General features: G+C 45.7%; 2 protein-coding genes across 15 annotated transcripts in view; both read left to right on the forward strand.

Moving 5' to 3' along the window:
• DRC7 (dynein regulatory complex subunit 7) overlaps window positions 1–3,800 on the forward strand; it is a 21,650-nt gene extending 17,850 nt beyond the window's left edge. For 9 of the 11 annotated variants that reach the window (XM_082062469.1, XM_082062470.1, XM_082062471.1 and 6 more), the window contains 4 exons: window positions 309–419; window positions 1,445–1,639; window positions 2,169–2,308; window positions 2,452–3,800. In XM_082062469.1, coding sequence (XP_081918595.1) covers window positions 309–419; window positions 1,445–1,639; window positions 2,169–2,308; window positions 2,452–2,542 — 537 coding nt within the window. In that variant the 3' untranslated portion in view covers window positions 2,543–3,800. Of the gene's footprint in view, window positions 1–308; window positions 434–473; window positions 1,422–1,444; window positions 1,640–2,168; window positions 2,309–2,451 lie in introns of those variants that run through there. The other 2 variants (XM_082062473.1, XM_082062474.1) reach the window with 2 other exon arrangements.
• A 1,029-nt stretch (window positions 3,801–4,829) lies between these two features.
• On the forward strand, window positions 4,830–22,857 carry KATNB1 (katanin regulatory subunit B1). Of its 4 annotated transcripts, none has more exons than XM_082062479.1 (20): window positions 4,830–4,847; window positions 5,261–5,412; window positions 8,149–8,279; window positions 10,319–10,436; window positions 12,150–12,250; window positions 12,789–12,830; window positions 13,516–13,599; window positions 14,579–14,694; window positions 15,201–15,272; window positions 15,549–15,699; window positions 16,132–16,319; window positions 16,442–16,575; window positions 17,365–17,415; window positions 17,569–17,645; window positions 18,295–18,414; window positions 19,377–19,526; window positions 19,857–19,933; window positions 20,391–20,465; window positions 21,182–21,298; window positions 21,903–22,857. In XM_082062479.1, exons 2-20 carry the CDS (start codon window positions 5,373–5,375, stop codon window positions 22,033–22,035), a joined length of 1,977 nt encoding a protein of 658 aa, XP_081918605.1. In that variant the 5' UTR covers window positions 4,830–4,847; window positions 5,261–5,372; the 3' UTR covers window positions 22,036–22,857. The 4 variants fall into 4 exon arrangements, with proteins under 4 accessions (XP_081918605.1, XP_081918604.1, XP_081918606.1 ...); XM_082062478.1 differs by lacking the exon at window positions 4,830–4,847 and adding an exon at window positions 4,854–5,037; XM_082062480.1 differs by lacking the exon at window positions 4,830–4,847 and adding an exon at window positions 4,854–5,037 and having other exon boundaries at window positions 16,445–16,575.
• The last annotated feature ends 198 nt before the right edge of the window (window positions 22,858–23,055 follow it).

Here is a 23,055-nt window from a genome sequence, read left to right on the forward strand (position 1 = left end):
CAAAGAATAAGTCAAAGCTATCCATGCAATTTCAAAAATAGTGGCAAGACTATGACTCCAGAAGAGCTTTCTTAACAGATAATATCAATAACTGTGTTCAAAAATTTAATACAGAGCAGAAATCTAAAAATAAGACCACTATTGGCTTCATCTATCATCAGGATATGAACATATTTGTATAGATTTTCTATAGTTAACCTTATGCTACAATTCTTGTATGCAGCATCTGCTCTGTTAGCCGGTCAAGTGTGTAAAGTATTGTAATTTTGTGGGAAAGCTAAGGAGTCTTTCTTCTGATTTTTTTGAAGGTCTTAGACATTTTGAAGACCCGTGAGAATGAAGACAATTCCGTTAAATTGTTAGTTTCAATTTATGATACAGAGAGGAATGAAAAGAGAAGACAAGAGTATGAAGCTATGGTAGGTAGACTTCAGTAATGGCAGTATTTATTACATATACACAAAGAGATCCAGAGTAAGCTTTTTCTATCTGAATTATCTTGGAAGAGCTTTTAGCATCATTAAAACATACTGGGCCAAATTCCCAACAGGTGTAAATCAGCACAGCTTCAATTGACTTTGCATGAGAAGATGATCATGCTATGACCTTCTGACTTTCTGGAAAAACGCACATCATTGAGAAATATTATTGTTTTGTTTTGTTTAGTTAATAAATAAAATTATTATAAAGGATTAGTTTATAATAGGGAGCATGATAAGGGAATACAAGCTGTATCTTTCTAGCCAGGGCTCATTTTGTTAGGCAAATATGCACTTCTTTGTGTGATAGGAATCAGTTGTTTTCTTGGTTTTCATTATTCCTTGCAAAGCCAATTTTGTTCTAGGATCTCTGTTGAGGAATTAGTACCTTATGAACATTCTGGACAAATGCAAAAAGCTTTAAGAATAATGACTTGCAATTTTTCAGGATCTCAAGGATGCTTCATCCAAATGGTTTTTAGACTGACCTTTTCTGAATAGAGAGGTTATAAAAGGTGATAGTAGGTTTTACAGGCCAAAATTCTGGTGTGAAACACGAATAGGGACAAAGATCCAAGAACCAGCTATTTGCCAGTCTAGAAGGTGGTATCACTCAAAATACCTTGCGCTAATCTCTTTCTGTCCAAATACAAATGCATTTTGTAGAGTCCTCAGTGGACAGGACATTTTGTGTAAGAGATGTCTCTACAATCAAGGAAATTACAAGAAATGTGAAAAAGGATGATAGAAATAAACTACAGAGTAAAAACCTCATTGGGGAAGGGTTGGTATGCAGACCTAATGCAAAGCAGTAGTTTTGATCAAACTATAGGAAAAAGAAACATTATTTCCTCGCTAGTTGGGAGGGGAGTAGTTTTGGCCTTGGGTTTTATTTTGCCTTATCACAGGGTGTTTGGGGAAGCAGGTAAATGGGATTGTGACTCTCTCTGTCCTTCCTCTTCCAGAAGAAGAGCAGGGAGGATGATCTCCTGGGACAAGAGGGCCAGGATCTGGATTACTTGGCACCTTTCCTTCTTCAAACTGGAAACACAGAGAAAATGACCAAGGCACAGGCCCTGCGCCTCAGAAATGACTGCCTGGCTGATTTGAAGCGGCGCCTCGTTAATAAAGCCAACATCATCCAGGCTCGCTTTGATAAGGTATCGCCAGCCTTGCTCCGGGATGTGTTGTTGCTGGAGTGTCTTCTGCAGGGGTAGGAGGGTAACACGTCTCATTGTGGCGGCAGGCAATAGAGAAACTTCCGTTGATTACTTTTAAGAGATCGATAAACATGCCTGTATATGTGTAGCATGGTTGGGTTTTTGTTTGGTTGTTTGGTTGGTTTTTTAATGTCCTTAGCATGTGAAGGTCAAAGCTCAAAATAGCTTCAGGGTGAAATTTAGTTCCTGTCTCAATCAGAGCTGATTTGGGTCTCCAGTGCTTCTCAGCTACAGTGAGGCAACTCATTCAGGTTTTGCTGCCTCTTGCCGTTCCACATTTTGATTCCCCTTGTTTACTCACTTTGTGAGATCTTATTTCAAACTTATTGCCTCCCGTGAAAAGAAGCCAGCTCTGATTTATGGTTTCCTTCACCTCAGCTCCCTGAACTTTGAGTTGCACTTTGGTGTGTCCTTGCTCCTCGCTCTCCTCTCTGTTACCCTGAATTCTGGTTGTTCGTTCCCCTAACAGGCGGTGGAAGAGCTGCAGAAGAAAGATGAGTGGTTCCAGGAAAACCACGATAAGCTCAGCGAAGAGGAAGAGGAGGAATTCCTCGCCCGTTACTCTGAAACCACGTTCCTTATCCACATTCTGTCGCTGAGACTCAGGAGGTATTGGGAACAACTGCCTGAGGACAGTGCCTGGGGGGAACTACAGGTCACCCCCCAGAAACTCGGCACTGAAGCTGTTCTGTAAAACATTCTACTCAATGTCCCTCTGCAGTTTTCCACTGACATCCCCCTTCTTGTTTTAGGGAAAAGGAAACAGCGCCACAGAAATACCTTGCTCTGGAAGAGAAGCTGCGCAAGGATCCTCGCTTCGCAGAGCACCTCGGTCACGCCTGACTTTACTCCTTCACACCAGACACTGGAAGTTGGTGTGGATGCCTGTTAGATGCAGCCTGGAAAAAACGTGGAAAGGTTTTCCTACTTTCCTGCAGCAAATCTTTTATTATCATCAGATTAATGGAGATTTTAATGAAGTTGTAGAATTCTGCTTTTTCTTTCCCTTCTCTTCTGTTTTAAGGCCCATCTACAATTTCATCGTCTTCTCATGCAATTCCATCATGTTTGAGACTGAAGTCTGAATGAGACCTAAGTTTTATGGTCTGCTTCAGAAGTTGCTATAAATTATGCATGCTGTGTTGCAGGGTTTTTTTCCCCAAACCTGTGGGAATAACAGTTCTTTTCCAACATAATAATATTTTAGCAAATTTATAATTTGGTTTTATAAGTAGCACAAGCAAAGATTTTGAACTTGTGAGTTCATAACAAATACAAAAATTCTTTGACCTCATTTAGAGCCATCTATTAACCTCAAAACCCAGAAAGACTAATACGCAAGCTGACAAACTTTGGATTTTGACATCTTTGTTTTTCTTTTTGAATATCTCCACTCAGTGTTCACAAATATACAGGTAGAAAGTCAAAAGAAATCCAAAAAGCATACTAAATCCAAGAAATTTTAGGTGATCAGGTAATTTGGTTAATAATAATTCCCCCAAATCTGCAAGTGGAAGCCGGTATGTGTGTGCCATGTATTGGTGTTTCTGTAAGTCCCTGAACCTGCTGGGAAGCAATTTCTGATGTCACCTGTAGTAGATGAGGCACCATGGACACCTGTGGTAGTTCTACCTATAGTTCCCAACTGCTACAGTCTTCCAGGAACAACCTCCAATGATCATCTTCAGCAAAGACTATGCGGATTGCAGCTCGGGGAAAGCAGAAACCTATTTTGCTGTGATACAGCAGAAGGGACATTACGCTTGAAATATAGCATGAACCAGAGCAGATTAATCTCCTTGGTTTGTGGTATCTGTCTATTTTAAGTGTAGTAGATACACTAAAGGGCTTTTACAGAGAAACCCCTTGCAATTGCCTATTCTATTGCAAGAGTAATTTTCTGTTGTGTTGTTTCTGTTGCGTTGTTTCTGTTGCATTTCAAGAAGTGAACAAACACAGTGTTAAAAACAGAAGCCACTGTAACTCATTGTGGCTAATCTGAATATCCTAGGTCATTAAAATATACCAAATTACCCTTATAGAGAGCCTGTTACTTTAGGTGTCACTTGGGCTCAGAAACCGAGAGCAGAGGATTCAGCGTGTCCTGTGGAGACGGTTGCGGTGTTTGACACCCACCACAGCACATCCCCAAGTCTGCCCAGGCCTCCAGCTCCCAGTTTTGGGGCTTTGAGATGTTTCACGACAGAACATTCTGTTCCAAGCCATTCGGCACAGTAGCAGTGTATTTCACACCATTTCTGAGAGGTCTGCATCCCTCTTTCAACACTTGGCTAATGTGATGGCCTGGCATACATAGGCCAGTATAATAGAAAGCTCAGGAACATCAGGGCTTTCAGGAACTAGCCAAAACCATTTCCAAATCACAAGGACCATAAACTGCTGAAGGACTGAGTGACCTCAGGAAACAGGGGAGAAAGGAAACGCCAAGGTATCTAAACAGAAATCAATTTAAACAGGAGCGAGTAAGCCTGTGGTTATGAACTCTTCAGCATTAATTCAGCACCAGAAAAAGACATCAGAACAAATTAATTTAAAAATCCTTTTACAGGCACTAGGGACATAGCAGCTGCCAAAAAATCCACTAATAATGTTATCGAGGACTAGCATCAAACTAATTTGATTGCTGCTTTTGATGGAGTAATTGTCCTGAGTGATGGGGAGGGAAGTGCAGAAGCTGCTTGATTGCATCTCAGTCGGGCGGCTCCGGGAGGAAAAATGACCCGAGGTCCCGGCGGGCCCGGTTCGCTGGGGTCAGAGGCGCAGGTGCCAGGGCAGTCCCACGGCAGCTCCAGGCCGAGCGGCCCCCGCCGTCTCCCCGCCCGCCGAACAGCGGCAGCACCGGCCCCGTTCCCCGACACCGCCCCTCAGGGCGGCCCCGCGGCTCCAGCGCGCCGCCCCTCTGATTGGCCGTGCTTGAAAGGCTCCGCCAAGAAGCTGCGTTGCGAATGGCCAGCCGCTCTGCGGTCGCTAAGGCAACCGCTCCTCCCTCAGTTCCTATTGGTAGAGACGCGCGTGGAAACCGGGCAACTGCACAGTTCGTGCACGGCGGGGCTCGGTGGCACCGGGGATTGGCCGGGGGCCCTGGCTCTGATTGGCGGCGGCCGGGCGGGGGCGGGGCCTGGCCGAGGTTTGTCGTGAGGGGCCGGTTGTCAGGCGGCGGTGCTGCTGGGGGGGGTGGGGGGGTCCGGTGCTACCGGAGCCGCCGCCGATAGAACCGGGGCGGCCGAGCAGGCCCCGTCGAGCGCCGCTGCCACCACCAACGTGCAAGAGTCCCCTCCCGGCAGCTCCGGCCGCCGCTCGCTGCTCCTTATCGCCCGGTGAGGCTGCAGCGGCCTAGGGAGCGCTTCCCTCCCGGCCGCGCCCGCAGGGCGCCCCGCTGGCCCGTCGCTACCGTGATGGTCGGCAGCGGCGAGGCCGCGCCCCGCGGTGCTACCGGGCCGGGCGGCGGGTTGAGCCACTGCCCCCTCAGCGCGACCTTCCCGCTCCCTGGCGTGGTGGGGGCGTCGCCGTAACCCCGGCGTGTCTTTTTTTTGCCTGCAGGGCGGGGACGCGGGTGAGGAGCAGGTCCCGGGGACGCTCGGGCGGATGGCTCGGCGGCGGTAGGACGCGGCGGTGGAGCCTCGCTGGGAGCAGGAAGGCGCCGCGCTGAGACATGGCTGTGGCCGCCACCACCAAGACGGCATGGAAGCTGCGTGAGTGTCGCTCGCCGGGCTGTGCTCCCGAGGGAGGGCGGGGGAGTGTCCCCAGCTGGCAGCGGGGCGGCAGAGGCTGTTTGTGATAGGAACCGGCTAATCCCTGCCTCGGGTGTGGGTGCCCTGGCCCTCTTTCCAAGTTGCTGACTGTAGTTTTTAACGCTTAGAAATCCTTTCTGAAAACATAGCAGCATAGTGGAATAGCACAGGGCCATGTCATTGCTGTTTTCGAAGGGTCACGGCCTGGATTTTTTCTGATTAGTTGCCATAATGCTATCCTAAATTTCTAGCCAGCCCCACATGACTCTAATGTAGCACAGGGACAACCTAGGGAGTGATGGGAAACCCCTTCAGAGCCCAGGGTGCAGTGGGGAGTTCCCTCAGTGCCAGGTGAGCCCCTTTGGGGTTGTCCTTCATCACTGCTCACTTGTTACAGAAGGTGCACTGAGCTCTTTACTGCAGGAGAGATGAGGTGACCTTGGCAGGGCCTGTATGTCTTATTCTCTTGAAATAACTTTGTAAGAGGCTGTGAGAATCTGCTGCTTTTACATCCATGATTTTTCCTCAGAAGGAGCAGTACGCAGTTGCTGACTGTCTATTTCCAGCTGCTTCACTGGTCACTGATGAGTAATTTCATAGGGGCTGTTGAGGAATGCTTAGAAGCAATGGGAAGGTGTCTGTTGTTCAGAAGTGTGAGCTTTAGACCATAGGATCATAGAATGTCCTGAGTTGGAAGGGACCTGCAAGGATCATTGAGTCCAGCTCCTGTCTCTGCACAGGACAACCCCACAGTTCACACCAGTGACTTGAGGTCCAGAAATTGGATGACAGAAATGCAGTATTCTTGACTGGTGATGCATTGAGGGAGCTGAGATAATCAAGTTAGTAATTTCATATATTTTTGAGCAGAAAGCCACTTTGCTATGTTATCTTCCCATCCTTGAAACTCCGGTTGTAGGAAAAGCTGGAAGTAGATCAATCTCTGTGCTCTTGAAGTGGGGAGAAGTCCTTGATCTTAATTTTTGCTAGGCTCTGCCCCATCTTAGCATCCTCTTTAGAGCAAGAAGTGTTCTGAGTGTTAGAAATGTTTCAGCAATGCTAATTAGGAGCTTAGTATTACTGAGTTAGTGGGTGATATCTGGTGATGAATATGCCATTAAAAAAAAATTGTGGGTTTAAGGAAATTGGCACTTCACCGAGGGTGAGGATGACACTATCTGGCCAAGGCTGGCATCAGGTTATAACCTGGCTTTTAGGAATGGAAGGCTGAATGCTTCAGCAATGACTTTTAAACTTACAATATATTATTAAGAATGAAATCAAGAGGAGGAAAAAAGCGGCGCTGCTGACACACTCATTTCAGCAGCAATGCTCAGCATCAGTGAGTTGGTCTGTTAATGCTAATTGTACTGTTTGTTACCTTCAAGTCTGTGTATACATGCATACTTTAGTATTGTCACATGGAAGATAGGTCTTTCAACACAATACAAGCGTATTTTCAGATTTGCCTTTCTCATGTAATTTATGATCCAGTTACCTTTGTAATTTGAAAGGTGTTTCTTCAGCTAAAGTGAAAGTTGCGCAGTTTTGCTTTTGAAAAAGCGCTCTGAGAGTTTGAGATCAAAGTACCTGTAATTATTATTGCAGCTGTCTAATATCCTTTTGGATTACTGTTGTGTGTAAAATGATCAGATTGCTCCTCCCACCAAAACAATCTGAAATAAAGCTGAATTGATTGGTACCAAGCCTTTTTACAAACCAGTTTCATAACTATTAGGCATGCAAATCCCATGAACTTTGAAAGAAGTAAACTGGAAGAGGAAGAAATTGGTAAATACATCTGCCAAAATCCCTGACTGAAAACTGGAGGGGATTTAAAAATCCACTGTGAAAATCAGATGTCTGAGTGAAGATGCTCATTTGGCTTCTCTTTTGCCCCAAACTTATTTCTTTATGATGGGGTTCCTTGGGGTTCTGGCATTGTGAACTCCTCTCAGTGTCAGAGCTTCCCCTCAGCCCCCAGTTTTTTAACAGTCTTTTAGTATCAATTGCCTTTGTTCTTTTGTGCCCTTTCAGATATATATTCGTCCTTCCTCTATCACAGTTTCGCACTGTGCATTGCGAAGTTTCACCTGTGTTACATAGTGAGAACATAGCAAAGCCTCTGCCAAAGCTCAGTGAAAGGAGCTCCACCTATCCCTGCTGCTGAGTCTGACTTTTTTTCCTGTATAAGGTAGCAAACTGTACTGCTGCTAACCTGTCAGTTCCTCTTGGGTTAGACAGTCTGCTGCTGCTTTCTTGAACAGGATTAAGGGGCTTTCTGCTAGATCGCTCTGGCTGCTGTATATTATTGCAGCTTCTAAGACAGCTCAGCTCACTGAGACCCACCCAGGTACCGAAGGTAAAGCAGCTTCTGTGAGCAGGTTGCTGCAGTTGAGCAAATCTTTAAAAGCCACTGAGCTGCTGCTAGAGAGAGAAGATGCTTTTTGTGAGCCACATGAGCACTGGCCTTGTGAAGCGTGGTCAGCAAATGTCTTAAGTGCAGCAGGCAGAGCCAAGAAGGACTGTTTTGAGCAAGATAATGGTGTGACTTCTTATCTGAACAGTGGGCTGCTGCAGCTTGGCCAGTGGAAACTGCAAAGTTTTCTGGAAGAATATTTTTTTAGCCCTTTGGGAGGGATGGGATGAAAACTGTTAATACTGGTCTGTACTAACAGTTTGCTTTGTTTTGTGCAGAAGAGATCACTGCTCACAGCAGCAATGTATCCTCATTAGTCCTGGGAAAAAGTTCAGGCCGGCTGCTGGCAACTGGAGGAGATGACTGTCGGGTCAACATATGGTCAGTTAACAAGCCCAACTGCATCATGGTAAGAGCAGGCTGTTTTCAGCTTTTGGGGGGTGGGAGTATTAATTCCGAGGTATGGGGTGTGGAGAATGAGGAGAAAGATTGTTGGGTGGTAGCCTGTGGGACTTGTCAATAGAGTTTATCAACACAAAGCTGAGTGACTGGATTCTAGCTAAAGGCAGAATTCAGTAACTGGTGAAATCATTGCTGCAGAGAGAATCTGGGGTTGCAATGCAGAGTTTTGTACAGGATCAGCTAGATTTATAGTGTGAGCTACAGGGGCCAGTTTTTTATCCTGGAGATTGGCCTCATAGCAGGAAACATCCCCAGCAGGATGAGCTCCTGCCTATCCTGCAGTCACTAACTGTCAGCACAAAGTTTGTCAGAATAGTTTGCTAATGTATCAGTAGGCTGGGGAAGAGTAATGCTGGGCTCAGTGTGTGAGAAAGAGCAAGGTCACCCCAGGAGTGATCACAAAGTGTGCCATAAATATATTTAACAGATGTCAGACCTGCATTGCTTTTGCTTTGAGTTGATGTTGTGGAAAACCATCTGTAGCAAGTGTCACTTGTTTAATTAACACCACAATATTCTTGTGTTACGGAAGGTGTTTCTCTAGCCAGTGTGAACCATGTGAGGAAGAAATCAGGAAAGTAAGGCCAGAAAAGACTAAAAGGAGAATGTGTCTGCTTTATTTTTGTGTTCATTTACTATGGTCAAGTATAAAGAGGTTGAAATGGGTGCAGAAGTTCACCTTTGGCAGTGCTGTGCTTCTCGCATAGCACGGTGAAGCTGTGTCTTTCTAGGCCCTTGGTGGTGGCATGACAGTAGCTTGAAACCAGAGTATTTCCTTCCATGAGATGGAAGGCTGAAGGACTAAATGACTCGGTTCCCTTTCTGTGGGGCAGAGCTGTAGCTCTCCTGTCCTTGCTGGGACCCACGGACATTAGAAGGTGGTGTTTCTGAGAGGCAGGGACTGACTGGAGCTGCTGAGGACTTGTGCAACTCTTGTATATCGAAAGAATCTTTTTTTGGGGGCTTATGCTATATATTTTGTCCTCTGAAATTCACCTTTAGTGTTTACATTGTTAGGATACCTGTGTTGGGGAAGACAGAGAAGAGGAACTTCTCAAGTAGCATTGTGACTGGGTTGAAGTGTGAGCTCTGTTTCTCACTACGCAGTGACAGTTGCAGCTGTGTGTGGACGATTTCAGTTGCATTTGAAATCCTAAGGAAGCCCCATCAGAACAGGCGGCTTTTGGCCAGCGTTCCCAACCCCTGTATGTGTGTGGGTGGCACAGAGCTAGCTTACCTGTCTGAAAAAACCTGCTTGAGGATGGAGTAAAGCGTAAAATAACACTTAATTGACAAGCAGAAAGCCTACAATAGTGGTATTGGTTTTTCTAGAGCTAGTTTTAAATATTCTTGTGTTTTAATTAAATACTGTCCTTTTCAAAATACTTATGTAGTTTGTAAGCTTTTAGATGCTTAAGGGTGAAAGGAGCTGTATACATGTGAATTACTACCTTATGCCTCAAGTTAATACTTTGGTAATAGTACCATGTTATCACTGTGACACGCATTGCTGGCAGCAACATATGGCTCCTTGCTGGTATGAGGGTTTCAAAGTATCCCTGCTTTTGCTCTTGCTTTGATTTTGTAGCCAGTTCATGACACTTACGTGACCCATTTAGAGCAAACACTGCGCCATTGCGCTTGCACAGCATAATTTTTATAATGTAAGCGTGTGTCAATCTTGTCTGGGCGTCTGCACCTCATGTTTAACTACCCACGTCTCTGTTGATACATCCTTTAAAAATTAGTCAGTGTGCCCCAGAAGGTGGGATAACATGGAAAATACGTGCACGGTGCTATATGCAGTGATGGTCTTTAGGATACTCTACCGTACCGGGTAACTGATGAGGAAAAAAAAACAGTGGCACAACCAGGTGGTCCTGGCTCATGGCTGAACGCTTTAGTTACCAGTTGAATATGAATGATGCTGTTGTGGACAGGGCTGTGTCAGTAGCTGTTAATAGTGACTTATGGTTTTCTTTTCAGAGCTTGACAGGCCACACAACACCCATTGAGAGCCTGCAGATCAATATGAATGAGAAACTCATTGTTGCAGGATCCCAGTCAGGGTCCATTCGAGTTTGGGACCTGGAAGCTGCCAAAAGTATGTTTCCCTGAGTTTTCATCTCTGTTAATGCATGCTTTTTGGAATATAATTATGCTTAGTATCTATGCAGACCCAGAAGGTTCCTAACTTAAGAAGGAACAGGAGCCTGGCATTGCTGTCGTCTTAATTTCCAGCCCCCTTAGAGGGCTTTTCCACACTTCTGTTGAGACTGTAGAGCTGTGTATGCACGCTTGACCAGAAATTTGTACGTGTGTTGCAGACATTGATATGAGGAACTAGTTTCTAGGGTTTTGACCTGAGAGTGTTGAAATCTGTATTCCTGATGAGTTTCCATGTATGTACAGAATAACTAGGTATGTAGAATTTGTATTCAGAGTCTCAGCTTAAAACTCCAAAATCAGATTGGAAGTTTTAAGTATATTAGGTTCTGCAGAAGTCCAGGAATCCCCCACTTGCTGATCTCTTCTTAGATTCTTTTTTCTCTCTTCTGCTCTTGCATGACCATATAAATAGACAAAGACCTAATTTTAATAAATTTTAAAAGCTATGAACTCATTAAGTGCTGTTCCTTTAAAGGCCAACTGTTTAGTCATGTTTTATTTATTGCATTTTTCTGAAATCCTGGAACAAGTTTGCAAAAGTATCATGAATCACTTGAGTCCATTCCAGCAGGAATACTGTGAAATGACTGAATATTTCTTATAGGTTGCTGCTTGTTCATAGAAAGAATGTGTATTAAAAATAGACTTACACTTGCTAAGAAGGCAGACAGCAGGTGGCATAAATAATAAAAAGCACTTTTTGTCATTCAGACAGTTAGAATCAGTTCAGTTATAAAATAGCTTTGCTCTACCAGTGAAGAAAACTGATCTGACTGAATTTGTTAGGAGACCCATGAGCCAGCGCCTGGGCAAATGACCCCTCCAGGTTTGGCTCAAGAGCTGATTTCTGCCAGGGGGATCACCAGACTGTCCCAGATGATGGAGAGAAATTGCCCCTGTTATTATCTGAGCAATTTTTCTTCCTCAAATTTGAGTTCTGCGTTCATCTGTGCTCTCAGAGATATGGTGTACCCGTTCTACTGGTCCCTTCTGGTTTCCAGAATTACCGGGGTGTTACTTGGATGATGACTTGCTGAAACACGGTGATAATATCTTTATCTCCTGCCTCCTAAGCGTCCTTTCCTGGTCCTTGGAATGATTCTTGCAAGGGGCAATTGAAGGAATCCAGGGTGAATATTGGAGTGTAAGAGGTGAATGTCAGGCTTGTGGCTGGATGGGGGAGCAGAGTCACAGGAAAGGATCTGTCTGATAGCTGCAAGGTGAACCACGCAGGCAATCCAATCTCCCTTTCACTTCTGGCTAAAACTGTGTTTCCACTCCCCCACTGCCTCCCCCATTTTTCTCTCTTTGTAACAAGTGCAACTGCCTGACAGCTGCCTCAAAATGTGGCTTTTTTAGAGTCCTTAGAGTTTTATTCATAGTTTCCACACCCAAGGAAAGAAATGTCAATAGGATCATTGAACACGGGCCCTCTATTGCTGTTTTGTTGCATTGCAATGGTAAAGTCAGAAACATTTCCATAAAATAATGTATACAGATTAATAAATGATATGTTAGCATGTCTAATATATGTTGTATTACCATGTGATGATAGTATGGCTAAACTTCTGGCTGTGGTTTGGGTGAAATGAACCACTGAATATTTGTTCCCTATTCCTTCTCCCTGCTCTGCTTCTCCTTTTCCCAGTTCTTCGTACCTTACTGGGTCACAAAGCGAATATCTGCAGCCTTGATTTCCATCCTTTTGGAAGCTTTGTGGCATCTGGCTCTTTGGACACGAACATTAAGGTAAAACCCACCTTCCTCTAGTGGTTACCTTCTTTACCTGCAGTAACTTTGTTTTGAAGAGCGCCAGAACATGTTTTGTGCCAAGCTGTTGGTAGATGCTGTACACCATCGTTTCCGTGTGCGTGGGCGGGTGTGTTCGCTAGCGCTTGTGAAATTTGTGGCTGTGTTTTCAGTGGTGGCTCATGAGTGTGACTCCTCTGTTGTGGAATGTGGCTCCGCGTTAGGTGCCAGCTGAGACCTGGTGTCAGCAAGCGCAGATGTCCTGATTGCTGTAGATTGCATCTGCTTCATCAGGCTGGTATTTGGCTGTAGGAACTGAGCTTTTGTAGTAAGAAATACCTTACAGAAGTGGTTTGCACTTGGAGATTTAGGTTAGGAATCACGCCTGAAGCAAACAGGGGTTCAGCAGCCCCTTCAGTGGTTTTGTTCTGCAGTGTTTATCAGCTTGATGACAGGGAGAGCTCTTGTTCTGATGGGACTCTTGGGTTCCCCACATAATGCTCTAAGTATATCTTGTGTTTGCTTTTCTTCCCTGTAGCTCTGGGATGTGAGAAGAAAAGGCTGTGTCTTCAGGTACAAGGTAAAATGCTTCATTAGTTTTCAGGTGGAGAGGGGAGAAAGATTTCTGTCAAGGACTTGTGAGCAAACCTTAAAGTGATTATGTACAATTAACCTCCTAGTTTCTCAGCATAAGAGATCTGCATGATTTGTGAAGTGGCCTGGGAAACCTCTGCAGGCCTCTGTGAACTGTACAGGAATATGACATGAATATCATAGGAGTTAACGTACTATAGTCTGGTTGGCTTCAGTGGGGGTAGGAGCATGTCCATGAGTGCTTCTGTGTACTGGGACTGATATTACCATGCAAGTCGTCACTTCACCAAGATGATTGTATTCTTGGGGCCTCTTTCTACCCAAAGAACTTGCTGTATAATAATTTCATTTAGAAATCAACTTAATGGCACGACGCTTCTGACCAACCATAAATCTGTGTAATTTAAAATAGATTCTTATTAATTAAGCTAGATCTGTATTTAGCATGCTTAAACAGATGCCAGAAATGTCTAGATGAGAAGGGTTATTACACCCATTTAGTGTGGATGGGTCTGTCTCTTGAGGGAAGTGTTTAGTGTTCTGGCAAACTGAGGAGTCTGTGAAACAGTTACTTGATTTTATTTTATTAAATTGTGTAGGATTGGGAGACGAAAGCGATAATTCTGTCTAAAGGAAGGAGGGAATAATACTGCTTGTTTCTCTCACTTCAGGGTCACACAGAAGCAGTTCGATGTCTGCGCTTTAGTCCTGATGGGAAGTGGTTAGCCTCTGCTGCTGATGATCACACTGTAAAGGTAATTTATTGTGACACTCTCCTTATGTACTTGTGGCACGTAGGAATGCTGGGGTTGTCTTTTTACCAGGCATTACCAGCACTCCCTCATAAACAACTTTAGTTCATTAGCAGCTGGCTGAGCCCTGTGGCTTTGCAGGGACCAGTGTGTTTATGATGTTCATGTCCAGTGGCCCACGACATCCAGAAAAGAGCTGCAGGTGTTGAAATGCAGTTACCCAGCAGACACCTTGGCACTATGCATAAAAAGGTTCAAGTTTTGATGGTGCTGGCATTGTTATATCTGAATGCTGGCATTGGTCGTCTCAGTAAATCTTAGTGAGTTTTCCGCAGCATATTGCTTTGCCATACCAATTTTTGGCTCTGCTCAGTTAATTCAGTAGGAGTGTGTTATCATACATGTTGCACATGATGATCAGTTTGAAAATTGCTGTCAGGACTGAGTGGAGCAAGAGAAGGAATTCAGAAGAGTGTTGACTGAAGCAATGACTTCAGTTGTTTCGGATGAGGTATGGAGGAATGTGGGGTGAAGGACTGGCTTTTGTGTTCATCTTCACATGAAATAAACAGATATTTCACTCCGGATTTTTTCAGTAGAGACTAGAGCACAGGAAGAATTAATTGCTAAGGGCTTCAGAGCTTTTGGATTTTTGTGTGTGTGCTTTTGAGATAGAATAGGTGGTATCAGGTGGAACTGCTGTATTTTGTCTGTGTCTCTGAATATAAACCAGAAACTTCTAGGGTACAAAATACATGGAAAATTTAAAAAAGAATGCCAGAAAAAAGTAAGAAGAAAAATATATAGCCTTAGAGACTGGGATGGAACTCGTTTCCTGGTCATTGCTTTCTCTGACAAACTTGAGTCTGTTCTTGGAGGGAGAGAAGCTTTAGAAGGTTGCCAGTGCGAGGAAATCCTTTTGTATTTGAATTTTCTAACATTAAATGTTTTCAAGAGTGTTTCTGTTCTGTTCTTCTTCCAGCTGTGGGATCTGGCTGCTGGGAAGATAATGTTTGAATTTACAGGACATACCGGCCCAGTAAATGTTGTTGAATTCCATCCCAATGAATACCTTTTGGCTTCTGGCAGCTCTGACAGGTACATAAAGGGAAGGAGAAAGAAGGGAATTTTATGTGTTGGTTCTCTTTCCCAATGCCTTTCCTTTTAGAGTGCAGAAAATCAGAATGTCATACAACTCAAACCTGCCATTGCAAGAGCCTGGCATCCAGCCAGTGGCACATCTGGGATGTGCAGAATGTGGAGATCTAGCGTTCTCATCCAAAACACCTTCTGCCATGTTAGAAAACAGCATGATAACCTCAAGCATCTCACTGATCCAGCTGATGACCTGTCTGAACAGTGAGCAGTCCTGCTCAGCTGGCAGAGAGTCCTCTTAGGTCTGGGTCAGCTCTAAATACCGATCCATATCTAGAGCCTTTAAGTATCTGTGGCTGGATTCACAGATCTGAGCTAGACTGGCCTTCTGTGTAGGTTCTTCACATGCGCAAAACAGCAAGCGTCATTCTAGCTGTTAGCATATTACTTCAATACTGGATCCTACAGCAGATTTCTAGAGGGATGAGTGTTTTTTGTTGTATGTACAGGACTGTTCGGTTCTGGGACTTGGAGAAGTTTCAGGTTGTGAGCTGTATTGAAGAGGAGGCTACTCCTGTCAGGTATATTAGATTCTTGCTGTAGTGTACTGGGCAAGGACTAAAGTGGGGGTGAAGGGAGGATTTTCTGAAAGGGGGACTTTAATGGGGAGAAGTTTGGGCTGCTGGAGGTGTTGCACAGGCCCACCAGGTTGCACAGATGAACGCCAGGTTGGTAGGTTGAATGTTAGAAACAGGGCTGGAGATGTTTGCTGAAGTCAGGGGTCCAGCCCTGGGGTTCTTGTGGGACTGAGCAATGTTGGAAAGCTGTGCCGAACTTTCCACCTGCCTTCCTCCCAGGTGTGTGCTCTTCAACCCAGATGGCTGCTGCTTGTATAGTGGCTTCCAGGATTCGCTGCGTGTATACGGCTGGGAGCCAGAGCGCTGTTTTGATGTGGTGTTGGTGAACTGGGGAAAAGTCGCTGACTTATCTATCTGCAATAACCAGCTGGTAAGCGACTACTCCTGAGGAGGGGGGAAGGTGGCTGTGAAACATGAGATTAAATCCTCCTGCCTCTGTGCAGGCTTTCTGACCTTGAAGCTTATTTCAGATGATAAGTGGCCAGGGCTTGCAACATGCCCAGCACTTAGAGAGATCTTGTGTTCTTTTCCTTTCAGCAGCACCATGCTCACTTTTTCTCTCTTTGGCTTCTGGAGGAAAGAGCTAGGGCTTGGTTTGACCAGTATTTAGAAACTATGATTGACAAAAGTTTTATCATAGCCTTTCATAAAACATTGGCAGCTCCAGATTGAAAAAGCCAAAGCACTGAACTGAGAAATTCTCAAGCACAGTTGCTCAGGGTCTCTCCGTCATGCCTGCTCTCGAAAAGGCTGGTGCACACCCTGTTCCCTGGCGGATTATCTTGACCTTTTGCCTTTGCAGATAGGAGGTTCCTTTGCACAAAGCACAGTCTCTTCCTTCGTTGTGGATCTCAACCGAGTCACAAAGTCGGGTTCTGTTCCTCATGGGCTGATCAGGGATGATGAGCCTCTTGTGTCGCCTACCCCTATGGGGTCCTCCCTTCGCCGCATCTATGACAGGCCCTCCACCAGCTGCAACAAGCCACAAAGGTAAGGAAATCTGCTGGCTTGTTGAATTTCAAGATTTTAAGGCCGTATGCAAGGAACTTAGTGCTCTCACTCTCTCTGACTCCGCGTGACTTGCCCTGACAGCGTCTCTTTTTTTTCCACAGCAGAGTGAAGCACAACTCGGAGAGCGAGAGGCGCAGTCCCAGCAGCGAAGATGACCGGGATGAGAAGGAATCAAGGGCTGAGATCCAGAACCAGGAGGATTACAAAGAGATCTTCCAGCCCAAGAATGCGATCTGTCAGTACCAGGGTTTATTGTGCTTTTGAGTGTTTGGATTAGAGCTGTAGGCACTAAACTGCTTCAGTAGAAGTGAGCTTTGGCTTACTAGAGTAGAGGCTTTGCCTCTGACTGGGAGAGTTTAGAAAACTTGTATTTACTATTCTATGCTTGGCCACCAAACCATGGATCATGTTGGTGAACTGCTGGAAGGCAGCACCTCTACTAGGATGCAGCAATGTCTGCTCAAAGCCTGGCTCAGAATCCAGAGCTCCATTGTAAGCATGCTGCCTTCCTGTCCTGACTGGGAAGGACTACTGCGTTACAGGATCTTTATCAGCTTTGAATTTTGATATGTATACAATCAGCAGCCTCCATTAAAGAAGAAAGCACACAATGTTTTGTTAAAGCAGAGATGGTTGTTCAGGAGGCATAGTGCAATGTCTGTATCTCATTTGTATGTAAATGAGAAAAATGAGATACTCTTTCTAAGAAGTTAATAATCATTATTTTGATTTACTTATGTAAATCAATTTACTGGGAGGTGAATTTTTTCTAATATAATTTGTTTGACAATGCTTTTTATTGTGCTTCACACTTCTACAGCAGCAGTGAAGTCCGTGGGTGAGTTTTGTCCCTCCCATCTGTGAAGGCTGAAAGCATCAAGGTCTGAAGGAAATAACTCTGGTTGCCATATCACTGATTGCCCTAATCTCTGGAGTTGTTGATCTCCCAGCTCCAAGGTTGACCTATTGCTAATCTGTAGCCTTGGATGCTCCTTCACTTATTTTTTTTTCTCTCTTCCTGTAGGTCGAACTCCTCCTCGACACAGTGAGCCCTTTCCAGCCCCTCTGGAGGATGGTGAGTATGAAAATGACCCCTTGGTGAGAATGGGGTTAATGGCCCTCAAAACAGGGAGAGCTGCATGTCTGCAGAAACAAATACTTGTAGTCTAGCTGTGTGGAACCTTTGCGCTCAGCCTTTCTGCTTTCCCATTTCTTTCCATCTTGGTAGAGCCTGTAACTGCGAGGGAAGCAGTGAAGCCCAGCCCAGCTGTGGATGTCCAGACCCCGTTGCCAAAGCAGGAACTTGTACGTACTGTATGATCTGTTAATAGCTGTTCAGGCGCCTGCTCTGAAAGATATGTGAGTGCTGGAGATTTTAAGATTTCTGATCAAGCTGATTCTTTCACTGAAGAGCAGTAAAAGTGCAGCTCCAGTCTTTGTCCTGCCACGTGTCTTGCCTAAGCAGTAGAACTGAAGGTCAAGCCTCCAACAGGCAACGGCTCTGTGTTTGCGCACTTCTCATACTTGCAGGGGTGTTTCTCCTTGCATCTCAAAATTGAGACACTCTGAAGAGAACGAAGTGCCAGATTTCTGCAAGTGTTTTAACTGAGGCTGTTTTGTAGCCAAAATAACAGGCAGCTCATGGGCCAGGATACATTACACTGGTGTCTTCAGAATTCCTTCTTTGCCTTCAGGCTGGCCATGCCCCATTGCCCTAATTTTAGATGCTGATAATAACAGCACTTGGTACTTCTGCTGGGGCATCTCCATGTTCTTTGCAAACCTTGATTATATCTTGACGCGTACCTGAGAGATGCTTTATTGCCTCTGCTAGCAAATTGGAGACTGCTTCTGCGTTAGGACCATGCTGTAAGAACACAGGTCAGGAAAAAAAGAACATCAGACCAGGGCCTGATTGTTGCTGTGAGAGCTTTTATCCCGATTTCTCCTGCAGCCTGATCCAGTTCAGAGGCCACCGATTGCCTCCTCAACTCCTTTGACCAGAACAGAGCCATCGGTGATTCCTGCAGCCAGGAATGAGCCCATTGGCCTGAAGGCTTCTGACTTTCTACCAGTAAGTGTCTCTGCACAAAAGTTTCCTGCCGGTGTCTGTGTTGGATGGTATCAGAAAGGGGGTTCTCTGAGGTGCAGAAATGTCTTAGGTGCTTCTGCAGCCTGCAGACCCCAGTGCTAAATGAGAACGTGTTACCTCCTGCTCTCCCTCTTCACTTGATGCTTCTCCTGCCTCCCCACTGCTTTGACGTGCAGTTCCTGTGGCATTAGCACCTCAGGGCAGCTGGACCCAGCCCCCGTTGCGACTGACAGGAGGCTGATGCGAACCCAGCAGCGTTGATCCACACTCATGAAAAATGTGTTATCAAAGCAGAGAGCGAGGGATGAGACCAAGACACTGAATGATTCCACATGCTAGACAGTGATTCATTTAGAAAATTGGTGTCTGCCATTACACATAATTATTTCAAGAGTCTTTCCCTCTTGTGTCTTAAGAGGCCTCTTGGCTTCGCTAAGGAGAGTGTTCCCTGACCCAAAAGGGAGAAGGATCAGAGCATCCTTATGATCCCCGACTCTAAATGTGGGCAGAGGAAGAGAGATTCTGGCATGGTGTTGGCAGAAATCAAATTGAGAATCTAATAAATTGTGCAATATTTATGCTTTGTAATAAAATCTGTTGATTTCAGATAAATATTCCACATAAACAGGGCTTGCATGAAAACATGCTTTCATCAAAACATGCTGGTTTTGAAAGCGTTTTAATTTTTTTCAATTTTGAGAGTTTTTCAAAAGCTTCAAATGTGTTTGTGATTGATGCAGTAGAAGAGGTAAAAGAGAAGTAGCTGAAATTGGAACAAATTGAGCATTTTCATTTCAAAATGTTTATTAAACAATCTGCAAGGAAGGCAGTGTTTACTGGCATTCTGTGTGCCAAAATCAGCTCTCACCTAGGCCAGAGAAAGCTCCTGCCCTTCTGCGCCGTCCAGCTCTGTTATGCTCCTCCATTGGTGTCTGTACTTTCAGGCTGTGAAAAACCAAAGCCAGACTGAGCTCGTGGATGAGGAAGCCATGTCCCAGATCAGGAAAGGCCACGAGACCATGTGTGTGGTACTCACCAGCCGCCACAAGAATCTGGACACCGTGCGGGCTGTCTGGAGCACCAGTGACATCAAGGTAGGGATGTGGAGATACCTGAGGCTCATGAGGGTGGCAGCTGAGCAGCTCCTTTGTCTCGTCTGGCGTCAAATTCCGCCTCTTACACAAAATGGGGGTTCTCGCAGCTTTTGTCCCCAGGTGTGCACCACAGGGTACCACTGTGTCCCACCTGCAGTTGAATGGTCACAAAGAAACGTGGAGAAAACTTTCTCATGTGAGAGCTATCTCCTCTTCCTTAGCCAACTCCCCATTGCCTCTGCCTTGTTTTTAAAAAGTGGCACTTCATATTAATTGCATTAGTCAAGCCAGTTTGAGCTTTGCCATAGACAACTTCTTTTTCTCTCTCAGAACTCTGTGGACTCTGCAGTGGCGATCAACGATCTGTCTGTTGTCGTGGACCTCTTGAATATTGTCAACCAAAAAGCGTGAGTCCTGGTCAGGGGCAGCCCCTGGGATACCCGAGGGCCATCTGGGTGCGTGTCAGGAGCTGCATTGTAGCTGCCTGGTGTCCAGGGGGCCATGGCAGCCTGACATGCATCTGCTCCTAGTCAGATCTTCAAGTCTGCAGTGCCAGTAGCTGCTGGAGTTGTATGGGACCTTTACTGTAGGCAAATGGTGTCTCACAAGGAAAATTGAATTCTTAGGGTTTCATAAAGTGATTCTGCTGAGTCAAAATATATCAGAACCTGCCACTTTCTATCACAAGAGGGAGTCAGTGAACTTGCTTAGTAAACTTGAGTGCTGGTGCCTGGTTGTGGTGGTTTTGTTTTGTTGTTTGTTTTTTTGTTTGTTTGTTTGTTTTTTCCAGAAAGCATAATTTATGTCAAGTCAGCCTTGTAAAGTCTCAGCCTCAGGTCTCAGAAGCTGTCGTCTTCTTTTCAGGTCTCTCTGGAAGCTGGATTTGTGTACTATAGTCCTGCCACAGATAGAGAAACTACTCCAAAGCAAATATGAAAGGTGAAGCCCCAAGAACATGGTGTGCCTGGGGAACAAAGTGTGGATATTGATAGAAGAGCTCCACAGAGTATTTTTTAGCTGAAAGAAAGTCCTTAAAAATCACAGCAGATAGAGTATAATGCTGATATGACACCTGGAAAAGAACAATGGAATTGTCAAGTGTGTCGGGGGAAATGTATTGAAAGTATGCATGGGCAAGAAGAGCAGGATGTTGAGGTTTGGTGAAAGGTGTGTTGGATTGAAAGCTCTGGCAGCCAGGATGGGTCAAATTGATGTAGAACTACAAAACTCTTGGCATGGGACAGCAGGAATGAGTTCCTGCAACAGCCATGGGGTCACTTGGAAGATTGCTTTGAACCTCATCCTTAGGTGGCAGAAAACCCATGCAACCTCTCTTTTATGATAGTTTCTCCCTTCCTTCCTACTGGGAGAGAGGCTCCTGCCATACCCCCTCATCCCCTTGGCAGGACATCTCTGCTCTTGAGCAGAAGGGTCCCACTTAGCAGGGCATATGCCAGCCCTTTGGAAAGGGCTCAGTGTGTCAGTCTTGACTGGAAAGAAGACGTGATGGTGCGTGACTCTTGCTCTCCATTCCAGGAGGTGGAGATGGGCCGCTTGTGTAGGTTATCCCCAGTGGCTGAGTGTGAGTCGGGACTGTGTGCTGCGAGTAAAGGAATGAAATTCAAGTGAGACCTGATTCTCTGTTTGCTTTTCAGTTATGTGCAAACTGGCTGCACCTCCCTGAAACTCATTCTCCAGAGATTCCTGCCACTGATCACAGACATCCTTGCTGCACCACCTTCTGTCGGAGTGGACATCACCAGAGAGGAAAGGTGAGGCACTTACCTCTGCTCTTTCTCTTTTTGAACCAGCCTTTCTCCCGGGTGAGCTTTGCTTCCCACCATCAGGGCTTTGATACTAGTCTGGGCTTGCCTTCCCTTTTGTCTGCAAACACCAAACCCTTCTGCTCTGAGAAAGAGGCCAAGAACTGCTTTTCCCTCTCTCACTCTGTTTTGAGTCATACCGAAACAAATTGTGTGAGTATGTCAGGAGTAAAACCACCCTGTGGCTTCTACCTCACGAGACACCTGAGTTGTCAGCCAAGCCCTAGATTTCCAGTTCATTCACAGGGCAGCTCTGCTCTGAGAATTGGCCCTCCCAAAACAGCACCTCCTTCCTCCCTGGACTTTACTGGCAAAGGGGCAAAGAGGAGTGAAAGAGCCTTTGTGTGGATGCCATTCTCCTGTGTCATCAGGCTGTGGGCTGAATACACGGTGTTTCTGCAGAGCCATACTCATGTTTCAGCCTCTTCCAGGCCATTTGCAGGGCTTGTGTTTTCTCTCCTGCTTGAGTTGCATCTTTTGGCGCTTAGGAACAAGCACATCTCTTGAGCAGCTGAGAATTCATGCTGTGTCTGCTGTCATTTTTTTCTTGCAGGCTCCATAAATGCAAACTGTGCTACAAGCAGCTGAAAAACATCAGCAACATCGTCAAGAACAAGTCTGGGCTCAGTGGCCGCCATGGTAGTGCCTTCCGGGAACTGCATCTCCTCATGGCTGTCCTGGAGTGACAGCTGTCACCACCTCACGTGCAAACCCAGGTGGCCAAGCTCTCTCTGCTCTTGTTCCAGCTGGATTTCACCTCTTTCCCTGTGTCCCATCTTCCCCCCACAGCATGGCAGGGAAGTGGAATCTCGCTGGCTGGTTTCCTGCCCAGCCCTGGTGCCTTATGGGCGGGATGAAGGACTTGAGTGGAGACGCCTGTGCAGAGTGAAGGGACCTGGCTAGTGGGAAGCCTCTGTAGGGAAGCAGCTTTGTTTCAGCTCTTCATCAAGCTCTCAGCTGTTGTCTCTCTGCTGGCCTCATGGGGATGGCTCTGAACCTCCTGTCACCCCTCCTTCACCCACGTGTGCTGCTGGTTCTTGTCACCTGGCCCCGCTGTCTTTGTGCAGCATGCTGAGGACTGCAGCATGCACCCCATAAAATCCTGCTGTGGGGTGCAGTGCTTGTTCCCTGCAGAGGAACTTCTCCAACTGTGCTGTGGGACCAGCCCCCTTGGCTGGCTTCATCAAAGGTGAGCCAGGACCCCGTGCCAGCATGCCTTGTGGAATCTCCAGGACCTGTATATAGAGGAAGATGTCACCTGGCTTCTCAAAAATCCTTGCTGGCACCTCGGGCCACAGAAAACTGATGTCTTCACTGTTGCTGGGAACTGAGCTCTACCTGGATCTGCTAATATATGTGACTTAAACAGGACTTGTCGTATGTGTTTACCTTTGTGGGTGAGGATTTGGGAGGGTGGAGGAAGAGAGGGACATGGACTAATGTCTTTCTACACCCACTGGACCATTCTTAGAGGTTTTCTTTTTCCCCAATAAATGTCTGTCAGAACCTTTCTGTCCCTCTTTCTTCTTTCCTGTGGGGAAAGAGGTTCCTCTTGGTGCTTCCCCTGCTCCTCCCAGCCTGTCTCCCATTTTATACACTGGAGCCTGCCCTCCGGGAAACTGTAACTTATAACGAATTTTATTAAAAGATTTGTAACTCTTTTTTTAAAAAAAAGCTGTGTTAAATGCCTGAATGTCTTGAAGTAT

The sequence above is a fragment of the Streptopelia decaocto genome (genome assembly GCF_964273445.1).
Source record: "Streptopelia decaocto genome assembly, chromosome: 11".
Taxonomy (NCBI): Eukaryota; Metazoa; Chordata; class Aves; order Columbiformes; family Columbidae; genus Streptopelia; species Streptopelia decaocto.

What these genes read in the sequence shown, in the direction of transcription:
- KATNB1 (XM_082062479.1), top strand. Translation starts at nt 5,373, where the DNA reads ATGGCTGTGGCCGCCACCACCAAGACGGCATGGAAGCTGC. An exon ending in GCTGTGTCTTCAGGTACAAG is followed by an intron (nt 12,831 to 13,515) that starts GTAAAATGCTTC and finishes CTCTCACTTCAG; the next exon opens with GGTCACACAGAAGCAGTTCG. An exon ending in CTCCAAAGCAAATATGAAAG is followed by an intron (nt 20,466 to 21,181) that starts GTGAAGCCCCAA and finishes TTTGCTTTTCAG; the next exon opens with TTATGTGCAAACTGGCTGCA.